The sequence below is a fragment of the Lepidochelys kempii genome, chromosome 5 (assembly GCF_965140265.1).
Source record: "Lepidochelys kempii isolate rLepKem1 chromosome 5, rLepKem1.hap2, whole genome shotgun sequence".
NCBI lineage: Eukaryota > Metazoa > Chordata > Testudines > Cheloniidae > Lepidochelys > Lepidochelys kempii.
In genome coordinates this window covers 85894684-85912695 of record NC_133260.1, presented here as the reverse complement: position 1 = coordinate 85912695, position 18012 = coordinate 85894684, and the positions used below count along the sequence as shown (strand labels likewise).

General features: G+C 36.7%; 1 protein-coding gene across 1 annotated transcript in view; it reads right to left on the bottom strand.

Moving 5' to 3' along the window:
• Positions 1-17489, bottom strand: part of SHC3 (SHC adaptor protein 3) — a 72943-nt gene extending 55454 nt beyond the window's left edge. Inside the window, exon 1 of the mRNA XM_073344912.1 lies at positions 16646-17489. Coding sequence (XP_073201013.1) covers positions 16646-17185 — 540 coding nt within the window. The 5' untranslated portion in view covers positions 17186-17489. The remainder of the gene's footprint in view (positions 1-16645) is intronic.
• Between the last annotated feature and the right edge of the window lie 523 nt (positions 17490-18012).

Below are 18012 nucleotides of genomic sequence, written 5' to 3'. Positions count from 1 at the left end.
CCAATTATATAGATTATATAGTAACACAAAGTATTCATGCAGTCAGATTCCTTGACTTCTAATGGTCCCTCTTCACAAAGATGCACTCTGCCTCATGTAAAGGAATGTATAAATTTGAAGAGAGCTGATTAGTTACGACTTTTTTTAACTTGACATTTTTTTGTATTCATATCAAGACTTCAGCATATTTTCGAAGGGTTCAGCCATGCATTATATTCACATTGTGCTCTGGGGGCAATGCAGAGGGGCACCTAATCCAGGGGAGCTCCAGGCAGAATTCCTCCTGCAACTACAGAGGGTACCGGGAGAGGGAGCTGGCTGCTACATTCCTTCAGGCAATGCAGCATACTCCAGGGGCTTTGCTGTATCCCACTTCGTCCCTGTTTGGTGAATAGGGTGCCACAGAGTACACTGGGGGAAGCATAGGGACTGCACTGTGACAGGCTCTTGCACAGGATAGGGGGAGATTTCTTGTGCATTCCCATTCCCTCCCTGTGCACCTTATTGAACCATGCACTCACTAATATTGTGTTAATTAATAGATGTTCACAGCCTCACTCTGGGTGAGATAAAATCATTTATCTTGGCCTTGCTTAATAGTAAAACAAGTGTCAACATATATATTTACAGTATAAAAATAGCAGCATGGAACACAGTGTAGTTGAAAATGCAAAAAAGTACTATTTAGTGTTGCCATACGTTTGCAGTTTTTGGTAAATTTTAGAGCAATATGTAATCATACACAAGTTTACAATGAGTCAATTTCTCATTTTCTTTTTCTCATTAAGAACTGTACAGAATGCATGTTCTATCCCAGAAATAAAACTCTAAGTAAATATTGATTGAATAGAAATGGAACAGAAAATCTGAAAACAAGTAGCCTTTAAAGTTCAACAACAAATAAGACTTGACCCCTTCAGCTGTGAATTTATGGTCACAAATTGCTCTAAACAAATAATGCAATATTGCAGTACTTCTACACTAGTTTAAACCACCATTAAATATTATGGTCAATAGTTTTTCATGCCTCTTAAATGGAGAAACCATCACAAAAATGCAGTCAGCTAACAGATGATGCAGGTCTGGAAAAGGGGAACTAGTTTTTGATTACTAACTAAAGTTGTACATAATACAGTTACTAGCTTGTACTAACTACAGCTAGAAAGAATGTAATCTATATGGCACATGCTTTATTAATCCTTAATTGGTGAATAAGTCTATTGTTTGACTGCTACATTCTATTTGAATGCCAGGGTAGTTCTGCACAACTGTAATAGCAAATGGATTTCGGGGACTGTAAAGGTTCAGACTCACCCCTGCAGCGCCTCCTGCTGATAGTCATCAGGAATTAGCTCGTCCAACCACCGGAGCTCCCTCTGCAGGCTGGTGATCTGCCTTACTGCTGGCCCCCATGTCCCTCCCAGGACCCGGTGCCCCTTTCTCTGGGGTGCTGCCCCCCTGGCAGTACTCCCACACTCTCAGGTTCTGGGTCTCCCCACCCAGGGGAACCCTCACCCTCTAACCCCACCTCACCTCAGCCTTGGCTACTGCCATTCCCCACTTAGCCCCTTGTATCGGGGGTAGACTGCAGTGTGTACGCCACTCATCACAGGGAAGGGGGTTTTGGACCTGCTGCCTCTGCCTACTCGTGGGCTGCCCCTCTGCAACCCTGCACCTATTCGGCCTATAGTCAAGCCTGCAGCTTGAGGCTTTCCAGGCCAGAGCTCCCAGCTCCTCTGGCCCTTCCCCAGTCCTGCTCCAATCTGGGTGTTCTGCTCCACACCTTGCAGCCAGCCCCTTCTCCTTCTACAGGCAGAGGGAGACTGAGGGGGGACTCCTGGCTCACAGCCTCTTATAGGGGCAGCTGGGCCTAATTGAGCTGGCCACAGCTGCGGCTGCTCCCTTAATCAGCCTGGGCTTTTCACCACAGCCCCAGCCCTGTCAGGGCCACTGCAGGTAACGACCCCGCTACAGGGACATAGATGCATGTCCTGTGGATGAGTTCAATGCCTCCCAGAAATCACTTTTTAAAAAATCAATTGCTGCAAACGTTCCACAGTGTATGTATGCTTTTTTTTTTAAAATGGTACCTCATTAATTTCATTTGGGTTTTCTGTGAAGTCTACAATTCAACACTTTCTCCATTTTGTTCTCTGAACTATTTGCTTCGGTTTCTGATAATGAGGTCATTGCTAAAATTATATTGTTAAAATTGTTATGGATAAGAGGTATGCTTCATAAGCTCTAGATTTAATTAGCACAGTAGAAACAGACAGCCTTTTCATAATGGACTGCAGAGAAAAAAAGAGAGATTCCAAATTTTTTTTGAATCAGTCCAAAATTATTTTTTAAATTCACTTTATAAAACAGTGGATCTAGACAACAGCACTAGGAACTTTAGTATTTGTTTAATACTCAATGTGCAAATTCTTTAAAAAAAAAAAATCGGTGCCAGTTTTAAAATTTTCTCTGCATGACTGTGAGTCACTGTATATTATTTGAGGCTGTGCTTTAAATAGCTTAAAAGCTTCTACAATTAATTTCCTGTGAACTCTTTTGGATGGGAACCTTGTCTTCATATGTGTTTGTTCAGGTACCATAGGGCTCTGATCCTGACTTGGATCTCCGGACTCTACTAGAATATAAATATTCAATAAGAATGATATCAATAATAATAGATACTGAATGACTAGACAATGATTTTGTCGAGATAAATCTACCTTATGACTAATCTACTGAAACAGCTTCTGACCAAAGAATGACAACCATTTTGTCCTATCTTACATACAAACCCTGCAGGTTTAGTTGCTTAAATGATAAAAAGATTCAGCCTCCTATGACAATGCAAAAAGTTATCATAAATAAACTATAAGTTCCTTCAATTAATATATGGACTTACACACACACACACACACACACACAAACAAATGATGTCAGGTATCTTAAAAAATTATGTCATGGATCCTAAAAAAGCTTATTAAGAATAATTTTGTGAGTAACAGAACTATTTTTTGTCCTTCTAAAATAGACACATATATATAACTATCTTACTATTTGACAGAAAGCTATGTCTTGGTACTAATAAGTGAGATATCCACTTATTAAGAAATCAAGATTTACTAAAACCATAAAGAGGATCAAAATAAGCAAATAAACTGTCATGGGAAAAGAGGGAAGGTCTTCTCGTGGATCAGTAACTGGTTAAAAGATAGGAAACAAAGGGGAGGTATAAATGGTCAGTTTTCAGAATGGAGAGAGGTCAATAGTGGTATCCCCCAGGGGTCTGTACTGGGACCAGTCCTATTCAACATATTCATAAATGACCTGGAAAAAGGGGTAAACAGTAAGGTGGCAAAATTTGCAGATGATACAAAACTACTCAAGATAGTTAATTCCAAAGCAGACTGCAAAGAGTTACAAAGGGATCTCACAAAACTGGGTGACTGGGCAACAAAATGGCGGATGAAATTCAATGCTGATAAATGCAAAGCAATGCACATTGGAAAACATAATCCTAACTATACATATAAAATGATAGGGGTCCAAATTAGCTTTTATCACTCAAGAAAGAGATCTTCTCTGAAAACATTCATTCAATGTGCAGCGGCAGTCAAAAAAGTGAACAGAATGTTGGGACTCATTAGGAAAGGGATAGATAAAACAGAAAATACCATATTGCCTCTATATAAATCCATGGTATGCCCACATCTTGAATACTGTGTGCAGATCTGGTGACCCAATCTCAAGAAAGGTATATAGGACTTGGAAAAGGTACAGAAAAGGGCAACAAAATGATTAGGGGTGTGGAACAACTTCCATATGAGGACAGATTAATAAGACTGGGACTTTTCAGTTTGGAAAAGAGACGACTAAGGGGGGATATGATAGAGGTCTATAAAATCATGACTGGTGTCGAGAAAGTAAATAAGGAAGTGTTATTTACTCCTTCTCATAACACAAGAACTAGGGATCACCACATGAAATTAATAGGCAGCAGGTTTAAAACAAACTAAAGGAAGTATTTCTTCACACAACGCACAGTCAACCTGTGGAACTCATTGCCCGGGGATGTTGTGAACGCCAAGACTATAACAGGGTTCAAAAAAGAACTAGATAAGCTCATGGAGGATAGGTCCATCAGTGGCTATTAGCCAGGATGGGCCAGGATGCAAAACCACGCTCAAAATTGCTATTTTGTTCCACGGAATTTAGCTAATCTGTACACTCCTTACGCTATACGTGATAATTCATATAAAATTGTGTGCACCGGAGAAAGTGAGCACCTCTTGCAAGGTACTGAGTGACTCTAACTCTCACTGACTTCAATGGGAGAAGAGAGTGCAAAAAGGAAATACAGCACACCTCACAGAACTGGGCACTGGATAATAAAGAGGTAGGTACAGCACATAGTTCAATGTCAACAGGATATGCCAGTGGCAGTTTTGTATGCTTAATAAATAATACTTTTCATGTCTGGTAATATGGTTCATGAATAATCAGGCATAAAGGATTTTATTCAGTAGAACCTTTCCATTTACTGGGGGAAAAGTTCCCATAAGAATTGTTGCGCAGTGATGTAGAATATTTTCACCATACATTTGAATACATTTTCCCCCATGTTGTCAGGCTGTTTACTCATTTCTTCCACACCTGGCTGTGCTCTTAACTGCTGAAATTTAAATCCTGTCCTTCATTTCTTGTGTCAGCAGATGCAGACAGGGGAGAACAGACTGGTTAAGGAAGTCACTACATCGCACACGAGCAGAGGCTTATCAGGGAACAAAAGGGCTATCCAGTAAACCTCAAGAACTGCAGAGACCCTTTACCAACTGGTATATCTCTGCAACTCTAATTACAACCTCAGGTCTTTATAATGAGTTAGTGGTTTTAGATTTGTCCCCAGTGAAAAGTTCTAACACCATCTCAAAACCAACACATATAATGATAATTCAGTACCACTTAAAAGAGCAAGGCCATGGAGTCGGTTAATGGATGGAGAGTACATTTTGTCTCATCCCAAAAGGGCAATTCCTCTAAGTCAATACTAAGTCTTTCATTTTTGGCATGTTAGAGATGAAGTACTGCTAAGAAGCAAATTTCAGCTCCCAGTTCTGAAAAATTTCTAATCTTCATTAGTGTGGATAAATACATGTTTAAAAAAAATTTGGCAGGAACGCTTCAGAACCAGATTCTAATCTTTTTGTATTTCCTATGCTTGTGTCCATGAATTAAAATCACTATCACTATAGCTCAAAAATACACATGCAGTACAAAAAGTAATGGGTCACAATTTCACTAGCTGCTTCTATAACTGCACTCACAATTTTGCATGTGCAAACTTTTGTTTGTGCATTTTTTCACCCATTTTTGCCTGGAAAAACTTAGTGTAGAGTTTGACATGCATACATTGGACAGCTATAGATCTACCTATTTTATTTTATGTAAGCAAATTCATTTTGCATCATGCATCCAAGTTTTTCTGCACAAATATCACCTGTGGAAAACTGCACATGCAAAAAACTTTAATGTACCAAGTTACTGATGCAATTTTCACGTCACTCTGATTATCAATGAGTGTAAATGAAAATATATGCCCTATGCAATACTGTATCGCAGTGCATTGTTTATTCTTCATTAATGCATACTTAAATAAGATGAACTACTCTGCCACAGTTGTCAGAGTATTTTGTTGCCCACCAACCATCTCTGACAAGATATATTTTCTTAAAAGCACTGTGTAGATTAGTTCTAGCAGCTTGTCACGCATCAGAAATCCTTTAATATGAACATGCAAAAGCTTCTGCAACCAAAACATTTTGCTACAATAGAAGATCCTAATGACATATGTCAAACCACAAATAGTGTACAGTATATCTAGATGTATTTAGTATTAGTATTGCCGTAGTACCGGGCAGCCCTATTCATGGACCTGGACCTATTGTGCTAGGCGATGTATAAAGACAAAACAAAAAGTTGGTATTGCTCTAATATAAACTTGTTGTTCTGAACATCATCAGACAATACAGTGGCAAAAATGCCTGAGTCCTATTTGTGCTACAATCTCTCCCACTTTTACTTTCAAGGTAGCTTCAAAGGTCATCATTAATTTTGGATCCTGAAAGTGCCAGCATAGATGCAGCTCAAATGTAGATATGTAAATCCAGCCTGTACTCATACTTCAGATGGTTTGCAAAATTCTTGTCAGTTTTCTTCATTTGGCAAAAACAAAAATTGTTAGAGAGCACGCCTTTTTAATGTGTTACCCATGTAGGGCAGTCAAAAATTTTAGTTCCACATCACAACAACTTGGCTGTATACCTTCGGCCAAATTCACTGCTCTAGTGTAAGCTGTTGAAACCCTATTAAATTCAATGGCATTAAACCAATTTACGCTGGGTCATGGTTGGATAAAAATCAATGGTTTTAAAAAAAAATTAAAAATAGATTTTTTTTTATAAAATGCTTTTTGAGGAAAAAATCTATCTAAAGATAGTTTTAATTAAGATACATTATAGCTCAAAGATATCTCATTATGGAATAGGGATTATTAATTCTATAGTATGAGACAATATATTCATGTAAATGTTTAAGAAAAGTCTTGTAAATGGGTGCCAATAGTTCATGGATTAGGGACCCAATCTTATGGGGCTCCAAAGGCTTCTGTATAGATTATTTAGGTTAATCTTTCTATCTACCCAATGGGACTCAGTGCTCAGGCTAGAAGATACCATCAGAGATGCTTAGTTTTACAGTTCTCCAGAGATCGCATTCTTGTTAACAGCAAACTTGTTTTTAAATAAATTAATATATAGATGTGAGAAATAATGGACCTCAACTCTATTGTCCCTCTGCAAATTTGTGTACACAGAGTCAATCCCTTACCTCTCTCTAAAAGTGCAAAGTTTCAAAAAGTAGATTGTTGGGGTCAGAATAGACCTGGTCTGGAGATAAATGTGAGAAGGGAGGGACAGGCAGTAGAAACAAAAGTGAAACTGTTTGAGCAGCATATTCCAGAAGTCTTGAGGTCTTTCTGAGTGTAGCCTTCATTGATTTGTTATCTACCATACCATTCTCTCACTAGAAGGGAAAACCTATAATGGCAGCAGGTCGTAAAAGAAACTCAGTTTGGGAATATTTTAATGAAGTTCCTCTGCCTGTGGGTAAGACAGGCATGCGTGCAAAATGCAAACAGTGCAACAAAGAAATGCAACGCCTGGTTGCCCGAATGAAATAACATCATGAAAAGCGTTCCTTCTCAGGAGGAAGCTGTGTTGAAGATGGTGAAAGGAACATATCTGAACATGCAGGATCTTCAGGTTGGTAAACTTTTTTATTTCATACTTTTTTCTTAAGAACTGCCTGTCTTCCTTCTGGACTATTCTTGAATTCTCATGGTTAAGCAAAAAATATAGTTGTTATGCTATGTTACTAGCATTTTAGATGCAGTTCTGATAAAAAATAAATAGCTGAAATAGGCAGATCTTCCTTTTACAATTTCACCTTTAAAGTAGTACTGAGTGTCAGTGAATGCAGTGAGTACTACTAAATGAGCAGTATGGTAATAATAATTAAATAACTGCATTGACTTATTTTGTTTAGGAGAATCCATCCTCAACATACAGGATTCTGAAGACTATCTACCTTCAAGATCACCATCATTTTCTATAGTTTCAGAGTTATCTGCCACATCATGTATGTCACATAGCCACAGTATATCACCTGTAGCAAAAAGAAAAAAAAAATCTCTATCATCCAGAAACAACCACAGATAAATTTGTGATAAGAACCAGCAGATTACAAAAAGAGGTAATTGATGAAAAAATTGCCTGGTTTGTTTATGAAACAAACTCTCCTTTCCATATGATTGAGACCCACACTTCATTAACATGGTTCAGTCATTAAGACCACGATACAATCCACCCAACAGAGCAGATGTCACAGGCAAATTGTTGGATAAAGTGTATGAAAGAGAAATTGAGCAGTGTGCAAAAGATCTAGAGGGTGAAATTGTTAACCTGAGTCTTGATGGGTGGAGCAATGTCCACAATGATCCTGTTTTATGTGCTTGTGTGACAACAGAAGAAGGGAATGTCTTCCTTACAGAAACAATTGGTACAACAGGAAATGCACACCCAGCAGAATAGTTACAAGAAGTAGCAGTAAAAGATATAACACACTGTGGAAAAAAATTTAAATGTCTTTAAATGTTCCAGATTATGAACAAACAAGAAAATGAAGGTGAAGACGACTGAGTTAGCGGCAGAAGCCAATATTTTAAGTTTCTCATGTTGACCTGGCTGATATAGTCGATTTTTGATTTTTTTAAATATTTTATTTAACTATTTTAGTTAAAAACAATTCTAACAAAAACAAACCTGATTTTAAAAAACTTGAATGTTTAACTACATTCAAAAATTCATATGCTTGTTTTGTTAAGATATTATGTTTGCCGTTGAAGAAGAAAAATCCAAAATACATAACATTGTTTTAGTTAAATAAAACAATTTAAATGTATGTCTGGTGATGTTCTCCTCCTAATACAGCATGGCAAGAAAATCCTCCAAATATTAATGATTAACCTGTTGAATTGGAGATAGTTCACCTCCCAATGACTTCATAGATATCTGCTTCAACTACCTTTCGTAAATGAAATAACCAAACAATCATTCATTTTCTGATATAGCTGTAAAACTAATCTGAAAAATTTTCAAAATACATCACTTTAAAAATGTATAGTGTGTACCTTCTAAAAATGAAACCCATATCCATCTCTGAGTTGTGAAGAATGTGTCTTAAGGTTATAACAACCACCAGGAATGCACTTTTATGTAGAAATCCATGATTAAATTGAGTCTTCCTGACTAGTGATTTAAATCATGATTTAAATCAAATCCACCCTGGCTGGGTGAACTTGCCTTTTTGTCTTTTTCGATGTGTTAGAACCAGTCACCAGTTCTTACACCAACGTCAGTCTGATATGCTAACAAGCAAGTGCTTTCAGTACACGTAAGCGCACACACACACACAGATGTGCAAATAAAACTGATCTTAACATGAATTAAATAAATTAAAATAAATAACATTTAGGAGAAGTTATCTATCCTGGGCCCAAATCTAATTCAGACTTCAGTGAAACACTAGAAGTATTTAGCTTTTCCTTCTCTGCCATGAGAATATCTTTGAGCCTGATTCTCATTTACAATAAAACCACTCTTCTCTATTCTGGCAGTATAAGAAAACTTAGAGAGCACTGTGGCCTAGTGGATAGAGCACTGTGAATTAAGTCTCAGAAGACTGGGTTCTGCTACTCAACACAACATCAAGCTGCTACTGTTTTAACTACATTGTATAGTGCTTGCAACACAATTCTTCATTTAATAACTTTTTTTAGAAGGAGACTCACAGATGTGCAGTTTAATTGTTTGATCTTTTTCTCCTGACTGCTGCTTAGATTTTAGACAGTATTAAGTTAAAATGGCTGATGTCTTATTTTACTATAAAACATGGTATCTGCCCTCAGTATGAATCATTCAGGTTTCGGAGGCGGTAAAGAGAAAAGGATCTTTTCAAAATGCTTGGACTACAGTACCTGTGCTGCTTACAAGGTTCCCGTGCAAGTCAACAAAAAGAGTTTTGCTTTTTACAATTACCTTATTGTGGTGATATGGTGTCGGAGATAGTGAAGATATTAAACTTTACAAACAATAAAGGCATTTCTTGGAATATAATTCTGTACTAACAAATAAAAGGGTAATAAAAGCAGATCAGCATCGAGGTTACATGCAGCATGCATACTATACAGTGTCTGGCATTTAGAAGTCCTTCAGAGAACAGATAGGATTTATTTTCTTTTTTGTTCTTGTTTTTCTTACTTCCTGGATTTGTATAATTTAATGTATTTCCTAGATTTGATTTAAAATAAAAAAACCAAACAAAAACCCCTAACTTCTATGCAAATATAAATGTGATGATGTCAAGGGGAAGAGATTTTTAATGATTTTCTTATCTCTTACATTATCATCTTTAGATCTGCTCCTTGTCTTTGTCTGCCCTTTATCTTAATGTATCTTGTTTGCTGCAAGGTAGCGATCTTTAAATCTTTATGCTGATTTCACTATATACATTTCAGTGCTGGCTGGGATTCTTAAAGCAGGCTGATGAAGTTAGGCACCTAACTCCTATTGACTTTCAGTGGGATTTGGGGGGCCTAATTCCTTTAGGCCCCTTTTAAAGCACACTTTCCAAATAGTTAGTCAGATATTAAGCCATAGCAAAATGATACGTGCCATGTGGTTATACTGGGACAGATCAGATCTTCAATCGCACAGAATGAATGGAATCTACACTAGATCTGGCTGGAATAGGTGGAGGTAGGAGCAGTGCCAACCTACTCTCCTTCAGACCTCTGAAATTCATTCCCTGGTAGCATCATGCAGTTGAGTCTCCATGGACAGGGTTGGCTGTGTCAGTTTTGAAAAAACGTAAGAGTTGGTAAGATATCTGCACTGTGTGATAACATCTTCTGGCAAACCTGCAGCATTTCCAGTGGAAACGTCAGAAGGATTTAACACTGACATTTTCAGCATTAGCTTCCACTCTATGCCTTAAAATGGAGTGAGAATAAGGTATAGGTAGTCTGCCAATCTAAGTGGGCTCCTCAATGGGGTATGTTGCCAGGGGACAAGGGCATGGGTCCTTCAGTGGTACTGAGGAAAGGAAGGGACTCTGCATGAAAGCTCCATGGTCCATATCCCTAAAGATCTTGGTTCATTCATATAAGTGGAGGGCTGTGCCTCTTTTAATTTTTAGCAACAGATATTTAAATAACCTGCACAGAATTACTCTTGTGTTTGTGATGTTATCTGAATGTAGTGAAAGTAATCAAAAGTCTAATTTCCAAAGGGGGGGGAAGGGCAGCTGAGTGCCGATTTGCCACCTAAACTAGTTAGTAAATTTGGGTAGTTTATATTGTAAATAATCAGCAGGATTTTCTACTGACCTTTCTTTAAACATATATAATTGAGACTTCACTAATCAAATAAATATTAACACCACCTGTAAAAAGAATCATAAATATGAAGAAACATGCTGAAACTTCTACAGCATTTTGTGAATCAAAAGTTCTCACCGGAGACCTGATCCTGCACTAATGAAGTCTCTGCGTGCTTTGCTATTGACCTAAATGGCTGTTAGCAAAGGTCCCTAGTGTGTAATAATATTTGATTGATGGAATAAAAACAACCCTACCATCATCTATGATTTCTGCCCATAGGGCCTGATCCAAACTCAGTGGTCATCTTTCCATTGACTTCAATAATCTTCATATCAGGTCCATAGACACTAGATCAGAACCAATAAACTCAATGGGAATTTGGACTGAGCAAGAAACACAGGGTTTACTTAACTGTAGACAGTCTTGCCATTCCAGCAAAAGCAAAGGCTACAGACTGACCACAAAAGGGTTGTAGAACATTAGAAAAATTAATCTCTGAGATCAAAGTAGTTCTTTTTTAATTCTGCCTTATCCCCCACCCAAGTTTTTGAATTCAGAAAACAAACTGAGTTGCCACCCTTCTGATGTTTTTCATAAAGCTCCAGCACCTGGAGTCATGTGATAAAGTTTTTCTTTAAGTGAAAGCTGAGATTCTCATGTAAGTTTCTAGTTCTCATGGTTGCTGAGAAAAACTTGAAAACATGAACCCTAAAGACTCAAAAACCAGAAGACAAAAAGTACCCGAAACATATTTTAATGTCATGATTTTAAAGTCAAACTCACGATTTTTTTTTTGAGTCCTGACTCACGATTTTTCAAAGCTTAGGGGGTGGCAATAGTGGAATTTAAATATAAGGAATTCACTTTCATCCCTATTATTATCATAAGGACACATTTAAAACTTGGCCTGTAAACATGCACACAAACCCCACATTTGGATTTGCAAATTGGATATTTGGGAATTGTGTGCCTAATTACTTGAATTACATGTACAAATGCCTATTGAATACACAAATAAACAAATCTGGCTTGTAATAATTTAGAGGCCACCACTGAAAACTGGATCTATAGTTAACATGCTTAGTACTAGTTATTCTGTAGTTAGTACAGGTGCATCATAATGGACATAAGGAGCAATGAAAAGCTGACCAAAAAAAAAACCACCCCAAACAATACTGTTATAAAGGAGGGAAACAAATTTATCATCAGCCATATACAGCAGGCTGCAACAAACAAAAGCAAACCAAAAAGTCATGTTTTAATTTTACTACTCTACAAATAAAACTAAGGGCTAGATTGTAACTTTGATTATATGCCCCAGCAAGGGAGAGTAAGAATACCCCTTCCCTTGCTGCGTGAGCTTCCTAACGGGCAAAGACTCACCAGAACAACTAAATGGCTACAGAAGCTTTTATAATCTGCTGCTGGTGTAGGCCATTGGGAAATTATTGCCCACTATAGCATAGGGGAAGAAGAGAGGGAATTGTGCCTCAGAAGTGAGCCCTTAAGTACAACGCCTCCCATGGAAATGCAATGGGTGGTGCAGTTTACACATCAATCCCTCTTCAGAGCTGTGCTTAAAGCTATGATTTAGTCCCAAAAGACGGAAATAATTCCTTAAATTCAACAACTGCCTGCAGAATGCTGTTAAAATCTCATATAACCTGCCTGTGGTCTGACATGGATGCTCCAATAACATCTAAATGGACGATGATGCATAAGCATTACCCGTCCTCTAAACACATACACATAGCTTTAATTTTACGTATGAGAGTAGTCACGTTGATTTCACTGGGACCCAACTCCTGTAAGTAAAGTTAAGCATGTGTGTAATAGTGTGCGTAGGATTGGGACCTAAATTTGGTTACACTCTCAAATTGCTACACAAAAAAGTATCCACCAGTTTCCTTATCAGATTTAAAAATTTTCTCCCACTCAAGACTGCAGTGTGAGAGTGATGACCAAATTTATTAGATATCCTTGCCAATTAGGTATTGCACGTACGTATTTTTGCAATATGATTTTAATGTACTATACAATGTTTTATCATTCAAATTTTTGTTTGTGGTGTCATGCTCTTTATATCTGGAATTCTTGTCCCTTGATCTGAAAGACTGATTGTATATTTGTTTTTTTTAAAGACCTGGTTTACGTACTGCTTTTTCTATGGTTTATCCACATTAACTGGCTTGTTTTTATGCCTAGCAAAGCACTTTTGCGTGCACTGCATGAAATGTTTTGAATATAAGAATGGAGTATATTGCAATATAATAGCATTTTTTGTTTTGTTTTACTTTAAAACTGCTGAAGGTCACTATTTTAATCTCATCGGTACTTATTACAAGACTGAACCACAGGTTATTTAAAGGCTAACGTCTATTTACTTCCTATCATGATTGTTGACTGTGTTGTCAGTTAAATCTACAAATAAACAAAACACCGATGCCATTATCACAGTTAAGATAATCAGCAGACTTCTATAATTTGAAACAAATGAGTTTCATTGAAACACTTAACTGCTGTTAGTTGTTAGATTATGCAGTTTTACACTGTTTTATTGCATGGATTTATTTTTCTAACAACACGAACATTTATAATCACTCTATATTAAATGTAGGCTCTGTAACAAACAATTGAGATCTTCAAGGACATCTATTACTACAAGCCATTTTCTCTTTCATTGTTTTCATTAATCCACAAGTTGTCAAATTGTTCACCAATGGTGTAAGTAGAATACCAGCACCCTTCAGTATTCTGTCTCCATACACGTCTGATGTCAAGCAAATGAACTAAAAAGTCAAATATAGTTTGAACAACTATAATTTGTTACACAATCTTTTCACTGTGTTTGTGATGAAATTTTACCATAAAAAATCCATAATCCACATGAAATTCACAGGAAAAACAGATTATAGATAGCACCTGTAGTTTTAGGTCCAAAAAAATTCCACCACAACAGAATATTGTATCACAACTCCTGTGCAATATATATCCTACCCACTTTTAAATATTGCATTTACGTAGTCCATCTCAAAATGGACAATGTGCTCAAGCTTAAAAAACTGAGATAGCAATAAAGTCTGGCAAAAAAATGACCACTGTCATAACTGAGGAAAATATTTGCCCATTTTTCTTTTGCAAATTATATGTTGTTTATAATTGTGGACTTGAAAAAAAGGAAATTGAGGAAAGGGCATATATTTTATATTGTATATAATACACATGTACAGTTCAAGTCAACATAGGAATATTGCTCAGTCTACTTGGAGATGTTCCAACATGGTTTACATCAAACTGTCCACTGGTGACATTTTGCCCTCCTCCGTGAATAATTTCCACATTTCTGATGTGAGTTAATGAAAAATACTAACCCTATGCCAGTACACACATACAATGATAAAAGCTTTTCTGGTTAACAGCAAATCAAATTTTTGTTTCATTTAACAAATGACATATGGAATGCTCAGCAAGGCATATGGTACTAATTAAACACTGTACAAGTCCCCCAGACATTCAATATAGCCATGAGGTATCCAAAGACTGTTTCCCTTCAATATACATTATCTATGTATTGATTTGATGTTTTGAATGCACAAAAGCCCGGGGAACTAACAGTGTTTAATGATGTGGGAACTGCACTTCTGTTCTTATTTATGTGAATACTGCAGTTGCTGAGGAAAAAATTCAGAGAGACTTAATGAACAGGCAAATTATTAACTAACTATGATGGGTTTTAATTTCATTCATACGTTATCCTTTGTTATTTATACCATTTTTAAACTTTGTTTTGACATTTACAATACATTTGTATCTATAAGTGAGTATTCCAGACAGCAAAAAGTTAAAGATCCCATCATCCTATTTTTAAAATAAATGCTAAACATCATAATGTTATACATTCTGATTACATGTAAAACCCAATTGAAATATAGGCTGTTTAATGCTAAAGCTATTTTTTTTAAATATCCCAATAGACTGGTTAAAGCATGTGATACTCATTGCATAGAGAGAAATCTTTGCATAGTTCCAACATTAAATATTGGTTAGTTTTTTAGAGTTCACTTTTATTTTAAAAAATAATTTCTTTCATCTCTTTTCAATCAAACTCAAACTTTTCAGGTTCTTCTAGCATGTTTGTGGTCAATCAATCAACATATTAGCTCAAGAAAATAAGTATTTGTTCTGCTTCATAATTGTTACTTTTGATTGCACTTGTAACAGTGAATTCCAAAAGCCAGTAACTGCATGCTTCTGATGATGTCTTAAGCAGAAAAAAATGGAATAAGTTTCATGAGCAAAAGTGAGGACAATATATGACCTTTTGTTAACCAGAATATTGTAATGCAAGAGAACAACAGAGGCCCGCTACTTTAACACCCAACATCCAGGTGTCAATTTTACCAAGAGACTTCTTGTATAGTAACAGAAAAGCAGTGTGCATTCAAAAAGCTGATAATTCATTTTCCTTTATGTCTCATGATAAGTTTGAGACTGACAAAGAATGACAGTACTTTTAAAAAAGGGTTTTGAACTGTTAAATCTCTTGTTAAATCTATCATCAATCAAAAACCTACTTCTCAAAACTCCAATTGTTAAAAACGTGCTCTGTTTTTAATATTGTTTACCTCACATTACTCTAAATTTAGTGTTGCTTTAACTCATTTAAAACACTGTGGATTAAATTTTATGCTGTAATTTTTTACACGCTGAAAAAACTGAGATAAAAATAGATCTACCTTCTGCTTAACACTGTTACATAGTAATTTAACTCTTAAGCATCAGAGCTGTTACATATGTAAGAATTTGTGATTTAAGAGGGAATTTTGAACAGTATAATTATTTTTATACCTACTATATGCTATATTTGAAAACATCAACTGGAATCTTCCATGACAGAGAAACTGCATGCACCCCCTTCTTACCAAAGGTACCATCCTTTTTACTGTACATTTTAAATGCTTTCAAAAATACAACAGTATTAGCCTGGACATCTATGGTTCACTGCTCTCGACATAAAGCATCAATGAACTGAAGAGAGAAATAATGTTTAAGGTAGCCAAATCCCTGTTACGTAAAACAAGTCTGCATTTTGTCTGCACTACTGAGATAAACAATATTCCTATTTATGGAATGAGACAAAACGGTAATCTGTGGATTTCTCACCATGAGATTGCAAATACAACTTCACTCAAAAATGCACTTTTCTTTGAAGTAATTTTTAGTTTGAAATGTGGTGCATGATAAACAGGTCTCACGTAAAGGTGTTTCTCATTCCTCCTGTATTACAGATTGCACCAGACATATTGAAAATCTATGTATCGGAGACATACACAATATGGCAGATAAAATCAAAAATCTGAATTAAGAAAAATACCGAATGTAAGAAAAACAGCTTTTTATCTTGAGAAAAAAGATCTTCTACATAGCTGTAAAACATGCTAACTGATAGAGCCAACGTGCCTGTTTCCTCTTCTCTAATATAACAAATTAACACTGCTTTCTAATCCTGCCTTTCTACATTTACATTCCATGCATTCCACAGAAAAAAGAACATACACATAGAGATCCTTTCAGCTTCACTAATCTGTCATCAAAACCTGCAGAGAAATTTTCATTGATTAAAAAAAGAGAATGGAAGGAAAGCAGACCAACCTTCACAATGTACGTCACACCAGGTCCCAGGATCTTCTCATTCGAGTGCAGCCACCCTCGGGAGGGTTTATTGACAAAGCTGCTACTTTGATTCCAGTCTTCACCTCCCAGGTGCATTTCCTCTGACCGTGTTTTTTTTCCTGTACTCATCTTGCTCATGTCCTGCTGAGAACACGGAGTGGCAGAGACAAGGTTACATGTGTTGTCTGAAGCCCCTGCTGCTGAGCTAGAAGCACTCGAGCTTCCCTGCAATTTGGAGACAGCAAGCTCCTTCACTGCAGAGGAGAGATTTTTGATACCCAAAAGGCTGCCTGTGTTGGAGAGTTTCAAGTGGGACACCTTATGGATGAGGGTACAAAAGGTGGTGGGTCCATCTTCTTGGTCTTTGCGGAGAACTTCAGGCGAGACCAGGTATGAAGGTGCTGTTGAGGTCGTAGCAACTGCTGAGACTTTGCTGTTCATGGACAAATTGTGAATAAGATCATCAACTGATGTCACGGAATCATTCCTGAAGCGGTTATACTTGGTACGCTGAAGCATGCCCTTCTATCTGGTTTCCTGCATATGTTCTGGCAAATCTGATGCCAGTGCAGGAGATGCCTGTGCTAACATAGCAGGCGATTCATAATAATGAGGATAGAGAGTAAATTTTGGCTTAAAAAGAATAAAGAGTATAAGGAAGTGCAAAATAATTTTGAAATAAATGTATGGTTCCACGTTAAGGTTGGGTGAAGTAATAGTTTTCTATGACAGAGATCCCAGTCCTGCTTAGAGCTGCCAAGTCGCTCACAGCAAAAGCATGACTCACACAAATGAGAAGGACCCTTTTCAACAAAAGGCTCAGTGAACACTGCAAATCACTTCCTGTAGCAAAAAAAAAAAAAAAAAAAAAAAAATCCACCCACTTACAGCACACTAGCACCAATCAATTCTCAAATTTCCTTTTCCTGTCTTCTCAAACAGATATTTCCTTCCAATCTTTAATTTTTCCCCTTTTTGTTACCAAAAACAAATACCTCTAAATATCTGGACTAACTTTAAAAGAAAACCACTCCACTCTATTCTTCTGTTAAAACATTCTTCCATATCACATATTCGTCAATCTGTTAAAAAAAAAAAAAGGTCAGTTAGGTATCAGATATTATAACAATGCTTCAACATATACAAACAAAACAGGATTCATATATCTTGAAGGCTTTCAGAAAATCTTGACATACAACAGCAATCAAAAAATTGGGTGGACATACTACACTAAAGACTATACTCATTTTCTTCACAAAAGCAGCCTAACAGCCTTAACAAATGCCTTTGTGCCAATGCCGTTTCTCACAAAAACTGTTACATCACAGTTTTTGTACAGAAACAAA